This window comes from Octopus sinensis, linkage group LG27 (assembly GCF_006345805.1).
Source record: "Octopus sinensis linkage group LG27, ASM634580v1, whole genome shotgun sequence".
NCBI lineage: Eukaryota > Metazoa > Mollusca > Cephalopoda > Octopoda > Octopodidae > Octopus > Octopus sinensis.
This window is the reverse complement of record NC_043023.1, coordinates 6,842,590-6,859,570: the sequence shown is the minus strand read 5'-3', so window position 1 is coordinate 6,859,570 and position 16,981 is coordinate 6,842,590. Positions and strand designations below refer to the sequence as shown.

The 16,981-nt window shown below is 40.4% G+C and overlaps 1 protein-coding gene across 3 annotated transcripts in view; it reads left to right on the top strand.

Moving 5' to 3' along the window:
- Window positions 1-9,735, top strand: part of LOC115225394 (sodium/hydrogen exchanger 9B2-like) — a 61,876-nt gene extending 52,141 nt beyond the window's left edge. For all 3 annotated transcript variants that reach the window (XM_029796349.2, XM_036514107.1, XM_036514108.1), the window contains exons 8-11: window positions 2,206-2,314; window positions 4,626-4,762; window positions 5,627-5,701; window positions 8,773-9,735. In XM_029796349.2, coding sequence (XP_029652209.1) covers window positions 2,206-2,314; window positions 4,626-4,762; window positions 5,627-5,701; window positions 8,773-8,970 — 519 coding nt within the window. In that variant the 3' untranslated portion in view covers window positions 8,971-9,735. The remainder of the gene's footprint in view (window positions 1-2,205; window positions 2,315-4,625; window positions 4,763-5,626; window positions 5,702-8,772) is intronic.
- The last annotated feature ends 7,246 nt before the right edge of the window (window positions 9,736-16,981 follow it).

The window sequence follows — 16,981 nt, the reverse complement described above, 5'->3', positions numbered from 1 at the left end:
CTTTCTGTCCATCGGGTAGCCCTGGCTGAGGGGCATAGGCTGAGATAATGGTTGCTAATCCATGATGAAGCACTAATCTAATCTTAAGTATTCTGTTGCATACTCTGACTACCTCAATTACCTTATCTACCCATTTCTCCACAAGAAGTATACCCACACCTCCAACCCCATCAGTGTTCCCTGCCCAGAAAATCTTGTACCTGTGTTCTTTACCTGTGAGGAACCTAGCAGAACCTCCTCTCCACCTAACTTCTTGGATGCAGCACATATCAACACATCTCCGTTCAAGCAGCTCAACAATCTCACCAGACCTACTTTTCAGTGTGCCAACGTTGAGAGTGCCGACCCTGAGGGTGTGGGAGGTATGGGCCCTTGAGACCCTGGGACGGGGGACAGTGGCGTCATGTACCTGAAAAGAGAGCTCGCATTTGGCAGGATTCATAGACAAACAACAATAGTCTTCAGTTCAACCCACGTACACTACACTATTATATTTTGCACTGTATGATCACTACCTTATATAGTAGGGGTCAGGGGATGGCATAAGGCCTTTAGAAGTGTTCATGGGAGACAATCAAGGATGACAAGATAGGGACTTCCGGTACAGGTGGAGGGGGTGGGAGGGCGGGTGCACTGCGAACTAGCAAATATGAATGAGCGCATCTCCAAGGAATGTATTCTTTCGTTGTAGGTATAAGAGACATAATTAAAAGAGAGAGCAGTGGCTGTGTGGTAAGTAGCTTGCTTACCAACCACATGGTTCCGGGTTCAGTCCCACTGCGTGGCACCTTGGGCAAGTGTTTTCTACTATAGCCTTGAGTCAACCAAAGCCTTGTGAGTGGATTTGGTAGACGGAAACTGAAAGAAGCCTGTCGTATATATGTATATATATATGTGTGTGTGTGTTTGTGTGTCTGTGTTTGTACCCCTAGCATTGCTTGACAACCGATGCTAGTGTGTTTACGTCCCTGTAACTTAGCAGTTCGGCAAAAGAGACCGATAGAATAAGTACTGGGCTTACAAAAGAATAAGTCCCGGGGTCGAGTTGCTCGATTAAAGGCGGTGCTCCAGCATGGCCGCAGTCAAATGACTGAAACAAGTAAAAGATTAAAGAGTGAGAATAAGACAGAATGGAGATAACTAATAAGGGGTTTATCATACACGCAGAAATACAGGGTAGTTACCCTTTTACCCTTTTACTTGTTTCAGTCATTTGACTGTGGCCATGCTGCAGCACCGCCTTTAGTCGAGCAAATCGATCCCATGACTTATTCTTTGTAAGCCTAATACTTATTCTATCGGTCACTTTTTGCCGAACCGCTAAGTTACAGGGACGTAAACACCCCAGCATCACTTGTCAAGCAATTTTGGGGGAACAAAGACACATAAACATATACACACACATACACATATATATACATATATACGACGGGCTTCTTTCAGTTTCCGTCTACCAAATCCACTCACAAGGCATTGGTCGGCCCGAGGCTATAGCAGAAGACATTTGCCCAAGATACCACACAGTGGGACTGAACCCGGAACCATGTGGTTGGTTATTAAGCTACTTACCACAGAGCCACTCCTGCGCCTATCGGTCACTTTTTGCTGAACCGCTAAGTTACGGGGACGTAAACACACCAGCATCGCTTGTCAAGCAATATTGGGGGAACAAAGACACATAAACATATACACACACATACACATATATACATATATACGACGGGCTTCTTTCAGTTTCCGTCTACCAAATCCACTCACAAGGCATTGGTCGGCCCGAGGCTATAGCAGAAGACATTTGCCCAAGATACCACACAGTGGGACTGAACCCGGAACCATGTGGTTGGTTATTAAGCTACTTACCACAGAGCCACTCCTGCGCCTATCGGTCACTTTTTGCTGAACCGCTAAGTTACGGGGACGTAAACACACCAGCATCGCTTGTCAAGCAATATTGGGGGAACAAAGACACATAAACATATACACACACATACACATATATATACATATATACGACGGGCTTCTTTCAGTTTCCGTCTGCCAAATCCACTCACAAGGCTTTGCTCGGCCCAAGGCTATAGTAGAAGACATTTGCCCAAGGTGCCACGCAATGGAACTGAACCCGGAACCATGTGGTTCGTAAGCAAATTACATAACCACACAGCCACTCCTACGCCTACGTAGTTAATATATTTTTTTATTTTGCAGGACTTCATCTCCAACTCTACTGCAGTTCTTTGGTTAATATTCCAACCACTTCTCTTTGGTTTAATCGGCGCCGAAGTCGAAATGGACGAACTCAATATGAAAACAATTGGTATGTATCACCTCTGTACTCCGTACTCTGCTCATAAATAAATCATCATCATCATCATCATCATCATTGTTTTCCATGGGTTGGATGGTTTGACAGGAGCTGACCATGTAGAAGACTGCCCCAGGCTGCTGTGTCTGTTTGGGCAGGGTTTTTATGGCTGGATGCCCTTCCTAACATCAACCACCACCTCTGTACTCCGTACTCTGCTCATAAATAAATCATCATCATCATCATCATCATCATTGTTTTCCATGGGTTGGATGGTTTGACAGGAGCTGACCATGTAGAAGACTGCCCCAGGCTGCTGTGTCTGTTTGGGCAGGGTTTTTATGGCTGGATGCCCTTCCTAACATCAACCACCCTGCAGAGTTAACTGAGGGTTTTTCACTTGGCACCAACACATGCAAGGTCAGTTTTGGCATGTTTTTATGGCTTGATGCCCTTCCTAACATCGACCACCCTGCAGAGTGGACTGAATACTTCTTACGTGGTGCCAGCACATGCAAGGTCAGTTTTGGCATATGTTTTACAGCTGGATGCCAACCACTTTAAAATGTGGACTGGATACTTTTTATGTGGCACCAGCAGGGTCACCAAGGCGCACTCTGTCGGTTGCGACAACGAGGGTCCCAGTTGATCCGATCAACGGAACAGCTTGCTCATGAAATTAATGTGCAAGTGGCTGAGTACTCCACAGACATGTGTACCCTTAATGTAGTTCTCAGGGAGATTCGGTGCGACACAGAGTGTGACAAGGCCGGCCTTTTGAAATACAGGTACAACTCATTTTTGCCAGCTGAGTGGACTGGAGCAACGTGAAATAAAGTGTCTTGCTCAAGGACACAACGCGTCACCAGGAATCGAACTCACGACGTTACAATCGTGAGCCAAATGCCCTGACCACTAAGCCACATGCCTTCACGGGTCACCAAGTAACTTGCAAGACTAGGAATTTTGAGAGGGAAGAAGGCATTGGAGGAGAGGATCTTGTGTCAGATGATGAAAGGTTAGAGTGAGACAGAGAGACAGAAGGATAGTGAGGATGCAGGGCCTTGGGATTAGGCTGTTACACTAATGATCAGAAGATCATGGTTTCAATTCCTAGACTGGGTAATGCATTGAGTTCTTGAGCAAAACACTTCATTTCGCATTGCTTTGTAATCACTTTAACACCTGATACATGGCACACCACACACCTGTTCAGGTAACGTTGATTTGATGGAGAGATTGAGCTAAGGTGTGGCACAAACATTTGATCCCTATAAACAAATCATTTGTGAAGGTCGTTTGGTAAAAGCTGAATGTTCATACGTTATCTTTGATGGGAGAATCCTATTTCTTTATTACCCACAAGGGGCTAAACACAGAGGGGACAAACAAGGACAGACATAGGTATTAAGTTGATTACATCGACCCCAGTGCGTAACTGGTACTTAATTTATCGACCCCAAAAGGTTGAAAGGCAAAGTCGACCTTGGCGGAATTTGAACTCACAACGTAACGCAGGCGAAATACCGCTAAGCATTTCGCCCGGCGTGCTAACGTTTCTGCCAGCTCGCTGCCTTTGATGGGAGAATCCATCATCATCATCATTTAACGTCCATTTTCCATGCTTGCATAAGTTGGACGGTTTGACTGGGGTCTGGGAAGCCAGGAATGGGCAACAGGCTCCAGTTTGATCTGGCAGTGTTTCTACACCTGGATGCCCCAGCACCCCTTCAGGGTTGGTGAAAGCGATGTGGTGGACAACGAAAAACCTGGCTGATGACAGTCAAGGCTGATCTGGAACCCAACCTAGATCCCCATGTCTAGGGCGTTTACCACTCGAATAGGGAGTGGTTGGAGATCACACGGTCGTTAGCCTCAAATCGCCAGGCCTGGTTGGCACTTGTGAGATGCAGCATTGAGGATGAATGAAGCCAGCTCAACCCACCCCGGGTGAATGCAGCTCAAGTCAAGTCAAGTCCTTCCTAACGCCAACCACTCATATATGTACATGCACACACACACACACACATGCTTGCATATATATTTACTCCTAAGGCGTCGAGATGGTAGAATCGGTAGCACGCCGGGCAAAATGCCTAGCGGTATTTTGTCTGCCGCTACGTTGAGTTCAAATTCCGCTGAGGTCGACTTTGCTTTTCATCCTTTCGGGGCCGATAAATTAAGTACCAGTTATGCACTGGGGTCGACATAATCGACTTAATCCGTTTGCCTGTCCTTGTTTGTCCCCTCTGTGTGTAGCCCCTTGCGGGTAGTATAGAAATAATATATATTTACTCCTTTTGCTCTTCCTCTATGTCTGCAGGCTACGGGATTGCCACGCTTTGCGTTGGATTACTTTTCCGTACGTTGGTCGCCTACTTAGCCGTTTGTGGTACGGACCTCCTCAGGAAGGAGAAGCTGTTTGTAGCATTGGCATGGTTACCGAAGGCTACAGTACAGGTAAGTTATTAATTTTGCTGTTATTCTTGAATAGACCCAGGTCACGTGCTGGCCCAAAAGCCCTCTTTACTCTTTTAATTGTTTCAATCATTTGTCTGTGGCCATGCTGGAGCACCGCCTTTAGTCAAGCAAATCGACACCAGGACTTATTCTTTGTACGCCTAGTACTTATTCTATCTGTGTCTTTTGCCGAACCGCTAAGTTATGGGGACGTAAACACACCAGGATTGGTAGTCAAGTGATGTTGGGGGAACAAACACAGACACACAAACATATACACACACATATATATATATATATATATATATATATATATATATATATTTGAAAGACGGAAACTGAAAGAAGCCCGTCGTATATATACACATATATATATTGGTGCAGGAGTGGCTGTGTGGTAAGTAGCTTGCTTAACAACCACACGGTTCCGGGTTCAGTCCCACTGCGTGGCACCTTGGGCAAGTGTCTCCTACTATAGCCTTGGGCCGACCAAAGCCATGTGAGTGGATTTGGTAGATGGAAACTGAAAGAAGCCCATCGTGTATATATATATATATATGGGCTTCTTTCAGTTTCCATCTACCAAATCCACTCACATGGCTTTGGTCGGCCCAAGGCTATAGTAGGAGACACTTGCCCAAGGTGCCATGCTGTGGGAATGAAACCGGAATCATGTGGTTGTTAAGCAAGCTACTTACCACACAGCCACTCCTATAATCAAAGATGTTGAAGCAATGACAATCCCATCATTTGTTTAGGCATAGTGTATCTAGGATTACACTATCATATGTATTTTGCAGTCGTTAGCACATACACACACGCACACACATGCACTTGTCTGACCCTTTGATATTCTCTTCACAGGCTGCCATTGGGTCCGTTGCTCTGTCAACTGCACGAGAGAAGAAACATCCAGAACTGGAGGCATACGGACTAACAGTAAGTATGTGTTATATATATATATCTCTTCAACATCAATGGAATTTGTAGCTGTGATACCAGTGCCGGTGGCACATAAAAGCACCATCAGATCATGTCTGTTTGCCAGCCTCGTCTTGCCTCCGTGCCAGTGGCACGTAAAAAGCACCATCCGATCGTGGCCGTTTGCCAGCCTCGCCTGGCCTCCGTGCCAGTAGCATGTAAAAAGCACCATCCAACCATGGCCATTGCCAGCCTCGCCTGGCCTCCGTGCCAGTAGCATGTAAAAAGCACCATCCAATCGTGGCCGTTTGCCAGCCTTGTTGGCACATAAAAAGCACCCACTACACTCACGGAGTGGTTGGCGTTAGGAAGGGCATCCAGCTGTAGAAACATTGCCAGATCAGACTGGGCCTGGTGCAGCCTTCTAGCTTCCCAGACCCCAGTTGAACCGTCCAACCCATGCTAGCATGGAAAGCGGACGCTAAACGATGATGATGATGATGATGATGATGATATTATGGCTGTGTGGTTAAGAGGTTTGCTTTCCAACCTCATGCTTCCAGGTTCAGTCCCACTGTGTGCCATTTTGGGTAAGTGTTTGTTTTTTTCATTATAGCCCTGGGCTATGGAAAGTGAAAGAAGTCCATAGTGTAGAGGTGTAGGCCTGCGTGTGTAGTAAGAAGCTTCTTACCACACAACCAGGCAAGCTGGCAGAAACGTTAGCACGCTGGGCGAAATGCTTAGCGGCATTTTGTCTGCCGTTGTGTTCTGAGTTCAAATTCCGCCGAGGTCGACTTTGCCTTTCATCATTTCGCGGTCGATTAAATAAGTACCAGTTACACACTGGGGTCGATGTAATCGACTTAATCCATGTGCCTGTCTTTGTTTGTCCCCTCTGTGTTTAGCTCCCTGTGGGTAGTAAAAAAATAGGTATTTCGTCTGCCGCTATGTTTTGAGTTCAAATTCCACCAAGGTCACTTTGCCTTTCATCCTTTCGGGGTCAATAAATTAAGTACCAGTTACGCACTGGGGTTGATGTAATCGACTTAATCCCTTTGTCTGTCATTGTTTGTCCCCTCTATGCTTAGCCCCTTGTGGGTAGTAAAGAAATAAGAAGCTGCTTACCAACCACGTGGTTCTGGGTTTAGTCCCATTGCATGGCACCTTAGGCAAGTGTCTTCTACTATAGCCCCAGGTTGACCAAAGTCTTGTGAGTGGATTTGGTTGATGGAAACTGAAAGAAGCCTTTCATATACATATGTACACATGTGATAAACTATCATTATTTAACATTCACTTTTCCAACCCTCAGAAAGTATTACCTTGCTTGGACACAGGTAAGGGTCAGTGACAGGAAGGGCATCCAGCCATAGAAAAATTTGCATTAACAAATTTCATCTGACCCATGCAAGCATGGGAAAGTGGACGTTAAATGATGATGGTATATTAATCATCATCATCATCATCATCATCATCCTTGTTGTTGCCATCATCTTCTTAATCATCTTCATCATCATCACTATCATTATCATCGTCATCATCATTTAACGTCCATTTTCCATGCTGGCATTGGCTGGACATGGACAGTTTGACAGAAAACATCAAACCACAGGGCTAAGCTGATCACCAGGGTCAGGTTTGGCATGTTCCCTACGGCTGGATGCCCTTCCTAACACCAACCCCTTTACAGTGTGAACTGGGTACATTTTCCTTGGCACCAGCACCAGTGAGGTTGCCATGGAGCTTTCAATGCATGTATGTTCATCAACATGTCTTTATGAATTCATCATCATCATCATCATTATCATTTAATTCATTTGTGAATTCGTTATGAATTCATTATAAATTCATTATAAATTCATTTGTGAATTCGTTATTTATGAACTCATTATAAATTCATCATCATCATTATCATTTAATTCATTTGTGAATTCGTTATGAATTCATTATAAATTCATTATAAATTCATTTGTGAATTCGTTATGAATTCATTATAAATTCATCATCATCATTATCATTTAATCATTTGTGAATTCGTATGAATTCATTATAAATTCATTATAAATTCATTTGTGAATTCGTTATTTATGAACTCATTATAAATTCATCATCATCATTATCATTTAATTCATTTGTGAATTCGTTATGAATTCATTATAAATTCATTTGTGAATTCGTTATTTATGAACTCATTATAAATCATCATCATCATTATCATTTAATTCATTTGTGAATTCGTTATGAATTCATTATAATTCATTATAAATTCATTTGTGAATTCGTTATTATGAACTCATTATAAATTCATCATCATCATTATCATTTAATTCATTTGTGAATTCGTTATGAATTCATTATAAATTCATTATAAATTCATTTGTGAATTCGTTATTTATGAACTCATTATAAATTCATCATCATCATTATCATTTAATTCATTTGTGAATTCGTTATGAATTCATTATAAATTCATTTGTGAATTCGTTATTTATGAACTCATTATAAATTCATCATCATCATTATCATTTAATTCATTTGTGAATTCGTTATGAATTCATTATAAATTCATTATAAATTCATTTGTGAATTCGTTATTTATGAACTCATTATAAATTCATCATCATCATTATCATTTAATTCATTTGTGAATTCGTTATGAATTCATTATAAATTCATTATAAATTCATTTGTGAATTCGTTATTTATGAACTCATTATACATTCATCATCATCATTATCATTTAATTCATTTGTGAATTCGTTATGAATTCATTATAAATTCATTGTAAATTCATTTGTGAATTCGTTATTTATGAACTCATTATAAATTCATCATCATCATTATCATTTAATTCATTTGTGAATTTGTTATGAATTCATTATAATTCATTGTAAATTCATTTGTGAATTCGTTATTTATGAACTCATTATAAATTCATCATCATCATTATCATTTAATTCATTTGTGAATTTGTTATGAATTCATTATAAATTCATTATAAATTCATTTGTAAATTCGTTATGAATTCATTATAAATTCGTTTGCATTCTTTGTCTGATATCTCTGACTATTCCCTTTTTCCTTTTCAGATCCTAGAAGTGGCAGTTCTTGTCATTCTAATAACAGCACCGATAGGGTCAGCTCTGGTGATGTTAACAGGCCCTCGACTACTGAAGAAAACTGACCCCTCCACCATGTCATCAGAAAACTTGAAAGCCATCAAGTCTGAAGCGAATGATGAGATGCTGGAGCGGAACGCGACTTTGCAGGAATCAACAAAGATGTAGCATATAAAGAAGAAGAAAACAACATAACCAAGTCCCAGGAGGGGGAGAAAATTGGTAGAATCAACAGGCGAAATTCTTACGCATTTAAAATGCCAACCTACCGGTGTTTGTATTTCAATTTGGTGACACTTTTATCAAAACCTTGTTAGCCATTCAGATTTCTCTATCAAACTGGGACTCCAGTTTGGCCATAGACTGGCATCTTCTCTTTAAATCACACCCTTGTTTTTTCCCCTATTTGACACCGCTAGAAAAAAATCCCATTTTCCGTTGTGGTGTCGTATGAAATTCTAGGAGGGGCTGAAAAGTTTCTGGTTTGGGGCGAAAGAAAACACATGAGGATCAGTGAATTATGGTTTTATTCAACATTCTCCCCTCTCGGCCCTACATCGGTCCTCATCCTTTATTGCAGCAGCCCTTCATCTTTTCTCATCCCTGTCAAAAGAACTTGGAAGGTTGGGTCCCTAACCAGGCCTTTCATGACACCCTTAAAACCAGAAACTTCTGAGCATCCCCTTATAATGATGTATTGCTTTGTGACACCTCGGGCAAGTATCTTCTATAGCCCTTGGCTGACCAAAACCTTGTGAGTAGATTTGGTAAACAGAAACTAGTTCTCTGATACAAATCTCCTGTGTTAATCCTTTCATATTCAGATTAATCTGTCAAATGTAATGCTTATTTATTCACATCATTTTGGATTAATCCTGCATTATCTCATAGCTTTCAGATTTCAATGACATGATTGTATTACTTTAGAATAACATTGTAGGGTAGGTGTGAGAGGCTGGATATGGTTAGTTTGAACATAAAACAGGTGGAATATTTTGGTTGGATCTGGCCAGTTAAACCCTTTAGTCATTCAGATTTCTCTGTCAAATGTAATGCTTATTTATTGACATAGTTTTGAATTAATCAGGGATTATCTATTAGCTTCAAGATTTCAATGATGTGATTGTAGGGTAGGTGTGAGAGGCTGGATCTGGTTGGTCTGAACATAAAAGCTGGTTTAACTCTTCAGCTCTGTCAAATATAATGCTTTAAATTAATCATGCATTATCTCGTAGCTTAAAGATTTCAATGAATAACATTGTTGGGTATGTGCAAGAGGCTGGTATATGCTATGCATTTGATTGCGACCATGCTGGAGCACTGCCTTTTAGTCGAACAAATCAACCTCAGGTCTTATTCTTTGTAAGCCTAATACTTATTCTATCGGTCTCTTATGCTGAACCGCTAAGTTACAGCTACATAAACACACCAGCATCGGTTGTCAAGTGATGGTGGGGGCACAAACACAGACACACAAACGTATACCCAGATAATGCATGATTAATTGAAAACAATGTGAACAAGAACACTCAGAGAGTGCAAACCTCCACCAAGGCAACACCAACATCCTCATAAAGATTAGCCAGAGATGATTTTTAAAATGAGAATATCTGAAATAAACTTGACCGCTCTTCCAAAATAAAATGAACCTCACCGCTCTCAAAAATTAAGTAAAAAAACAGGAAAAATAATCCAAAATCCTTGTCCGGTACTGGATCGATCTCAAAGACTAATCAGTTCGTGCCAGTCACAAGGCCAAACATCCCTGAAAGTTTCATTCGAATCCATCCAGCGGTTCTTGAGATATTTTGTCCACGGACACACAAACAAATACAACTGAAAATAATACTTTCACTCTCGCTAAGGTGGAGGCAATAAATAAGCATTACATTTGACAGAATAAGCTGATTGCTAAAGGGCTAAATACACAACCGAAAGAGCCAGATTTGAATACACTTGCCCAAGGTGCCGTGCAGTGGGACTGAACCCCAAACCATACCTACACCTATATAAAGTTCAATATAGATAATTGATTGAATTGTTAATTACATACAAAGTAAATTGAGTCAGTTGAAACCTCCAGGTCATCTTCTCGTTAACAAATGAAGGCGCTTCTAATCAGTATTTTGACCTGCTAGAAATCGCAACCAGATCTTCCTCAAATCATATCATAATGTCTTAAAGCAGGAAAGAAGATCGGTTGGATGATATAGTAGTTCTGGACAAACACCCTTAAAAGGAGGTGGCCACATTTGGGATGCTCTCGATTGACTTGGAGCTAATAGGTAAAGCAACATCCTGATTTTTACTTCTGTTTGATTTTTTTTGATTTTTTCCACTTTGAATATGTTTTCGTGGGGTTGAACCCTTACCATTTGGATTACTCTATCAAACATAATCCTTATTTAATCACATTGTTTTGAATTAATCCCGCTTTATCTCATAGCCATCAAAATTTCAATGATACAAGGGTTTATTTTCAGAATGATATTGTAGGGTATGTGTGAGATGTCAGATATGGCTAGTGTCAATGTAAAACAGATGTAATATTTCGGCCAGTGTGGCCAATTTAAACCCTGTAGCATTCAGATTACTCTGTCAAATATAATGCTTTATTCTTTTACTTGTTTCAGTCATGTGACTGTGGCCATGCTGGAGCACCACATTTTTAGTCGAGCAAATCGACCCCAGGACTTATTCTTTGTAAGCCTAGTACTTATTCTATGGGTCTCTTTTGCCAAACCGCTAAGTTACGGGGACGTAAGCATACCAGCATCGGTTGTCAAGCCATGTTGGGGGGACAAATACAGACACACAAACATACACACATACATACATATATATATATGACGGGCTTCTTTCAGTTTCCGTCTACCAAATCCACTCACAAGGCTTTGGTCGGCCCAAGGCTATAATAGAAGACACTTGCCCAAGGTGCCACGCAGTGGGACTGAACCCGAAACCATGTACTTCGTAAGCAAGCTACTTACCACACAGCCACTCCTACGCCTAGCTACTTACCACACAGCCGCTCCTATGCCTAGTTCACATTTATTTCATGAAAACATTCAAAAGTATGTTAATTCATTATTTAACCCCGAGGTGAGAATCTTGTGGCCTTGTGAAGATCTATGAATGACGGTTTTTTTTTCTAAAGAAGTAAAACATTTGAGGGGGAAAAAAGTCATTATAGAGAATTATATTTTTGCTGATATATAATTTTATTTAAAGCTTACAGCTTATCTGTTTAATTAATTTCAAATTTTAGAAATATTTTCAAAGATTTCTTTATCTCAGGCAGCAAACTGGCAAAATTCTTAGCACACCGGGCAAATTACTTAACGCCATTTTTCCCAACTTTGCATTATGAGTTCAAATCCCACCAAGTTCAACTTTACCTTTTCATCTTTTCGAGGTCAGTAAAAATAATCAGTTGTACACTGGGGTCAATGTCATCAACTTACCCACTTCCCAGAAATTGCCGGCCTTGTGCCGAAATTTGAAACTTATATTTATTAATATAAGGCAGTGAGTTGGCAGAACCATTAGCACAGAGGGCAAAATGCTTAGTAGCATTTCATCAGTCTTCATGCCCCGAGTTCAAATTCTGGTGAGGCTGACTTTACCTCTTATCTTTTTGGGCCCACTAAAATAACGACCAGTTGAACATTTGGGTCAGTGTAATTAACTTATCCCATCTCGCAGAATTTCAGGCTTTAGTAGAAAAGAATATTTATTTATTTCGTTTTGGGATTTGGTTTGCAAGATTCTTTATTTGAGTTTGTGTGTTGAAGCATATTCTGTTGTGTCTGGGGAGAGTCATTTTCTTTTTGTGCCTTATAATGTAATACACTCACCAGTAAAATTTCCACTTATTTCTTATTTTCATTTTCCTAAAATTTTCGTTGCGTCTTGCAATCTTTTCAATAGTTTTGATTCTCGCTATTGAAAAGGTTGCAAGATGCAATGAAAATTTTAGGAGAATAAAAATAAGAAAAAAGTGGAAATTTTACTGGTGAGTGTGTTACATTATCACCGTGATCACCGTGACCGACCAGGCTATCAGATGTTGTTACACATCGCTGGTCACAATGCGCTTCACATTGTCTTAGCCTTCAAATGACGCCACCCCGCGAGCAGGCCAACAGAAGAAAGAGTGAGAGAAAGTTGTGGCGAAAGAGTAAAGCAGGGATCGCCACCACCCTCTGCCGGAGCCTCGTGGAGCTTTAGGTGTTTTCGCTCAGTAAACACTCACAACACCCGGTCTGGGAATCGAAACCACGATCCTACGACCGCGAGTCCGCTGCCCTAACCACTAGGCCATTGCGCCTCCACGTGTTACATTATAAGGCACAAAAAGAAAACGACTCTCCCCAGACACAACAGAATATTTATTTATTTACACCTGTAATTATGACTGTGTTCAAAGTATAAAAATTTGTGGTGGAGGGAAAAAAACCTATTGAGTTTGAAGTGCTTATTCTGAAAGTTTACTTTTTTTTTGAGGGTCTAAAAATTTATTATTGAATTAAATTAAAATTTAGAATGTGAATGAGTTGGTGATGGCCTGTGTTGGCAAAAACCAGCCAATATAGACTTTAGTTAGTTAATTTGGCTCAAAAGCAAATAGCAAGGCCATGTAGGGGGACATGGAGTTAAGTACAGGGTGGTGTTCATGTAAAGAGTTCAGGCCACTTGAGGTCCAGGAGGCTTTGAACAAAGCGGTCGTCGGCATCTTCACCATCTCGTCTGGCAGCTTGTTCCACGGATCCGCAACCCGGACGGAGAAAGCTCCTCTCCTTCGATTGAGATGAAATCGTCGCAGGTAGAGCTTTTCGGAATGACCCCGCAGCCGACGCTCTGGAGCAGGAGTGAAGAACAGCTCTTTCGAGAGGTTACACTTTCCGCTTATGATGTTGTGGGCGAGAATGAGATCACCATGGCGGCGGTGTTTTTCTAGAGAATAAAGGTCGAGCGTCCTCAGCCTTTCTTCGTAGGACAAATTTTTGAGACCAAGAACCATGCGGGTAGCCAGCTTCTGGACTCTTTCGAGATGCTGTATGTCTTTGAGGAGATAAGGAGAAGAGGCTTGAATCCCATACTCCAATATGGGTCTCACCAGCGTGACATAGAGTGGTAGGAATATGGCTGCTGTGAGCATTCCGAATGACCGTCGAATCAAGAACAGAATTCCGCGTGCTTTGGAAGATTGGTTAAGTTTATTTGCTGCTGAGGGCTGTAGAATTCTGCATCTCATTTTGCTCTCGCTCCTCATCTAAGAGGGGATTCTGTAACTCCTATTAGCAAATGAAACATGTGTAATGGAGAATAAATAACACCAAAATCTGCAGGTGAGGGATATATGTATGCATATTATGTAGTTTGGGTTGCAATCTGAAGTACATCTGCTTCTTCCAGTAATCCAAAATTGCTTGTAGATGTTATATTTATGTGAGGTTTTCATCAAAGTTGAATATTCTGGAAAACATTTTTTTTGCAAAGTAATTACATATCAAAACAATTTATTTGATGAAGAATTTCTAATAGGAGATGTCATGTTTTTCTTACTTGTGTGATTCTGTAACTCCTATTAGCAAATGAAACATGTGTAATGGAGAATAAATAACACCAAAAGTTTTTCCAATCTGTTTTGATGTATGTATGTATGTCAATGTATTGGGTTGTCCAGAAAGTTCATGCTGTTTTTTAAAGGAAAGAAAAAGGTCAATAAATATTTGCCATTACATTTTTAATCAACCAAATATGAACCATTTTGTTGCACAATGCGTCTCCATCTTTCCTTTAACTTGAAAATACCCTCTTCCCAAGATTGAGGTGGTTTCTTGGCAAAGAATTCATCAAGGTATCTTTTTATGTCATCCAAGGAATTGAAATTTTTACCATCAAGACTATTCTGCAGAGACCTGAATAAGTGGAAATCTGAAGGAGCAATATCTGGTGAATATGGAGGCTGGGGTAACACATCCCAGCCGAGCTGCAGCAATTTTTGTCTGGTTCCGAAAATGAACTTTCTTATCTTCCATTTTAAAGGGTTACAGAATTAACACGGGTTATAGGAACATAAACTTTCTTCCATGAAAAGATAGCTTAAACTGTACTCTAAATGGAGGTGTAGTCAAATTCTATTTTATGGACTCCACCATGTTCTAAAATAAGTCGAAAGGTAAGCTACTATAAATCGGCATGAACTTTCTGGACAACCCAATATATACACATACACACATAGGTAAGTTTCTCTGTGTGTGTGTGTATATATATATATATATATATATGTATGTATGTATGTAAACATACATACATGTAACTCTGTGCAGGCGTGTTTGTGTATATATATTTATATATATATAATAAGGGTGAAAAATTTAAATAACTATGTTCTCTAACGGGCAAAATTCACTGCAGAGAATTATTTTCTGCAGAATTATTTCCAGTATTTTGGCGTGCCAAAACGAAGACTTTGAAAGATAACCCCCAAGTATAATTGGTAGAACTGTATACATGTCCAATCTCAATCGGATGACTTGTGTACAGTTCTGCAAATTATATTTGCAAAGACGATCACGCTGATGAGTTGTGGACAATTACGTAAGCAATAACAATGAAACCGGTTTTGTGATTAATCTATATTTTGTATCTTTTCATTTGTCTTGCTCATTTACGTTCTGGCGTTTGCTAAATTTTCTTTCTTAGTGGTAAGACCATAGCGGATCTACTTCTAGCATAATGGATGTCCACTTACAGGTCATCCTTCTTATATGTATATATATATATAAATGTGTATACAGATATCAAGAGTGTATATGTGTATGCAGTTACAACTATGACATATCCTGTACAAATATATTCTACACCCATTTAACAGCATATCCTACATCACGAGTAAAAAAAAAAAGATATAAAATTAATGTGATGTGTTGGACATCATGCCTTTCCATTTGTCCCATCAGTGACATAAGCAGAATAAAACCAGATTAACGAATTGTTATTTTTTAATTGTTGATTAAAAGTTGTTTGTAAAAAAATATAAACTGTTGTGTTTTTCTTTTGCTTTCGTTTTCCAACCTCATGGTTTCGGGTTCAGTCCTACTGTGTGGTACCATGGGAATATGCCTTATAATGGACTGCCCGAAGCTTTACAAGTAAATTTGATAGAATCTGAAAGAAGAATAAATTCAAAAAGGAACAAACACAAAAAAACAACAACATGAGAACATGGTACATGTGGAAGCACTCCGTCAGTTCCGATGACGAGGGTTCCAGTTGATCCGAATCAACGGAACAGCCTGCTCGTGAAATTAATGTGTAAGTGGCTGAGCACTCCACAGACACGTGCACCCTTAACATAGTTCTCGGGGATATTCAGCGTGACACAGAGAGTGACAAGGCCGGCCCCTTGAAATACAGGTACAACAGAAACAGGAAGTAAGAGTGAGAGAAAGTTGTGGTGAAAGAGTACAGCAGCGATCACCACCATCCCCTGCCAGAGCCTTGTGGAGCTTTAGGTGTTTTCGCTCAATAAACACTCACAACGCCCAGTCTGGGAATCGAAACCGCGATCCTACGACCGCGAGTCCGCTGCCCTAACCACTGGGCCATTGCGCCTCCGTATAATGTATTAGCAAATGCTTCTTGAAGGAAACAAAGATAGTTTAACATTTCGAGCACACGCTCTCCTTCAGAAACTGAAGAAAGTCCAATAGAAGGGACTTTATTGCCCTTGTGGGCAATAAAGAAATAAGAATCTGAAAGAAGCCTGCTGTGTGTGTGCATATATGTATGTGTATATAAATATATATAGTTTACGGTCTGGCTAACAACTACTTTTGACCATCTTCTCACCTGCCTCAGCTACTGAACCAGTCAACTCATTTCCCTCAAATAATAGCCATCGCTTTTCACAATCCCAACCTTTAATTCTATAGCCTCCATACAAGTGTAGGGTTTGGACAACCGCACATAAGGAGATAGCGACAAATGTCTCCTTTAGAACACCGCACGGTCGTTCCCTAGCATAATATATGAAGCCAAATACATCTATATATATAAAACTGTAGTTGTGTGAGTGTCTGTCCCCTTTGACTTAGATTCCTAACTACTCCCACATTTTGCAGTGCAGTTTAACCAAATTCGGGTATCTTATAGTTGTGATTCATATCGA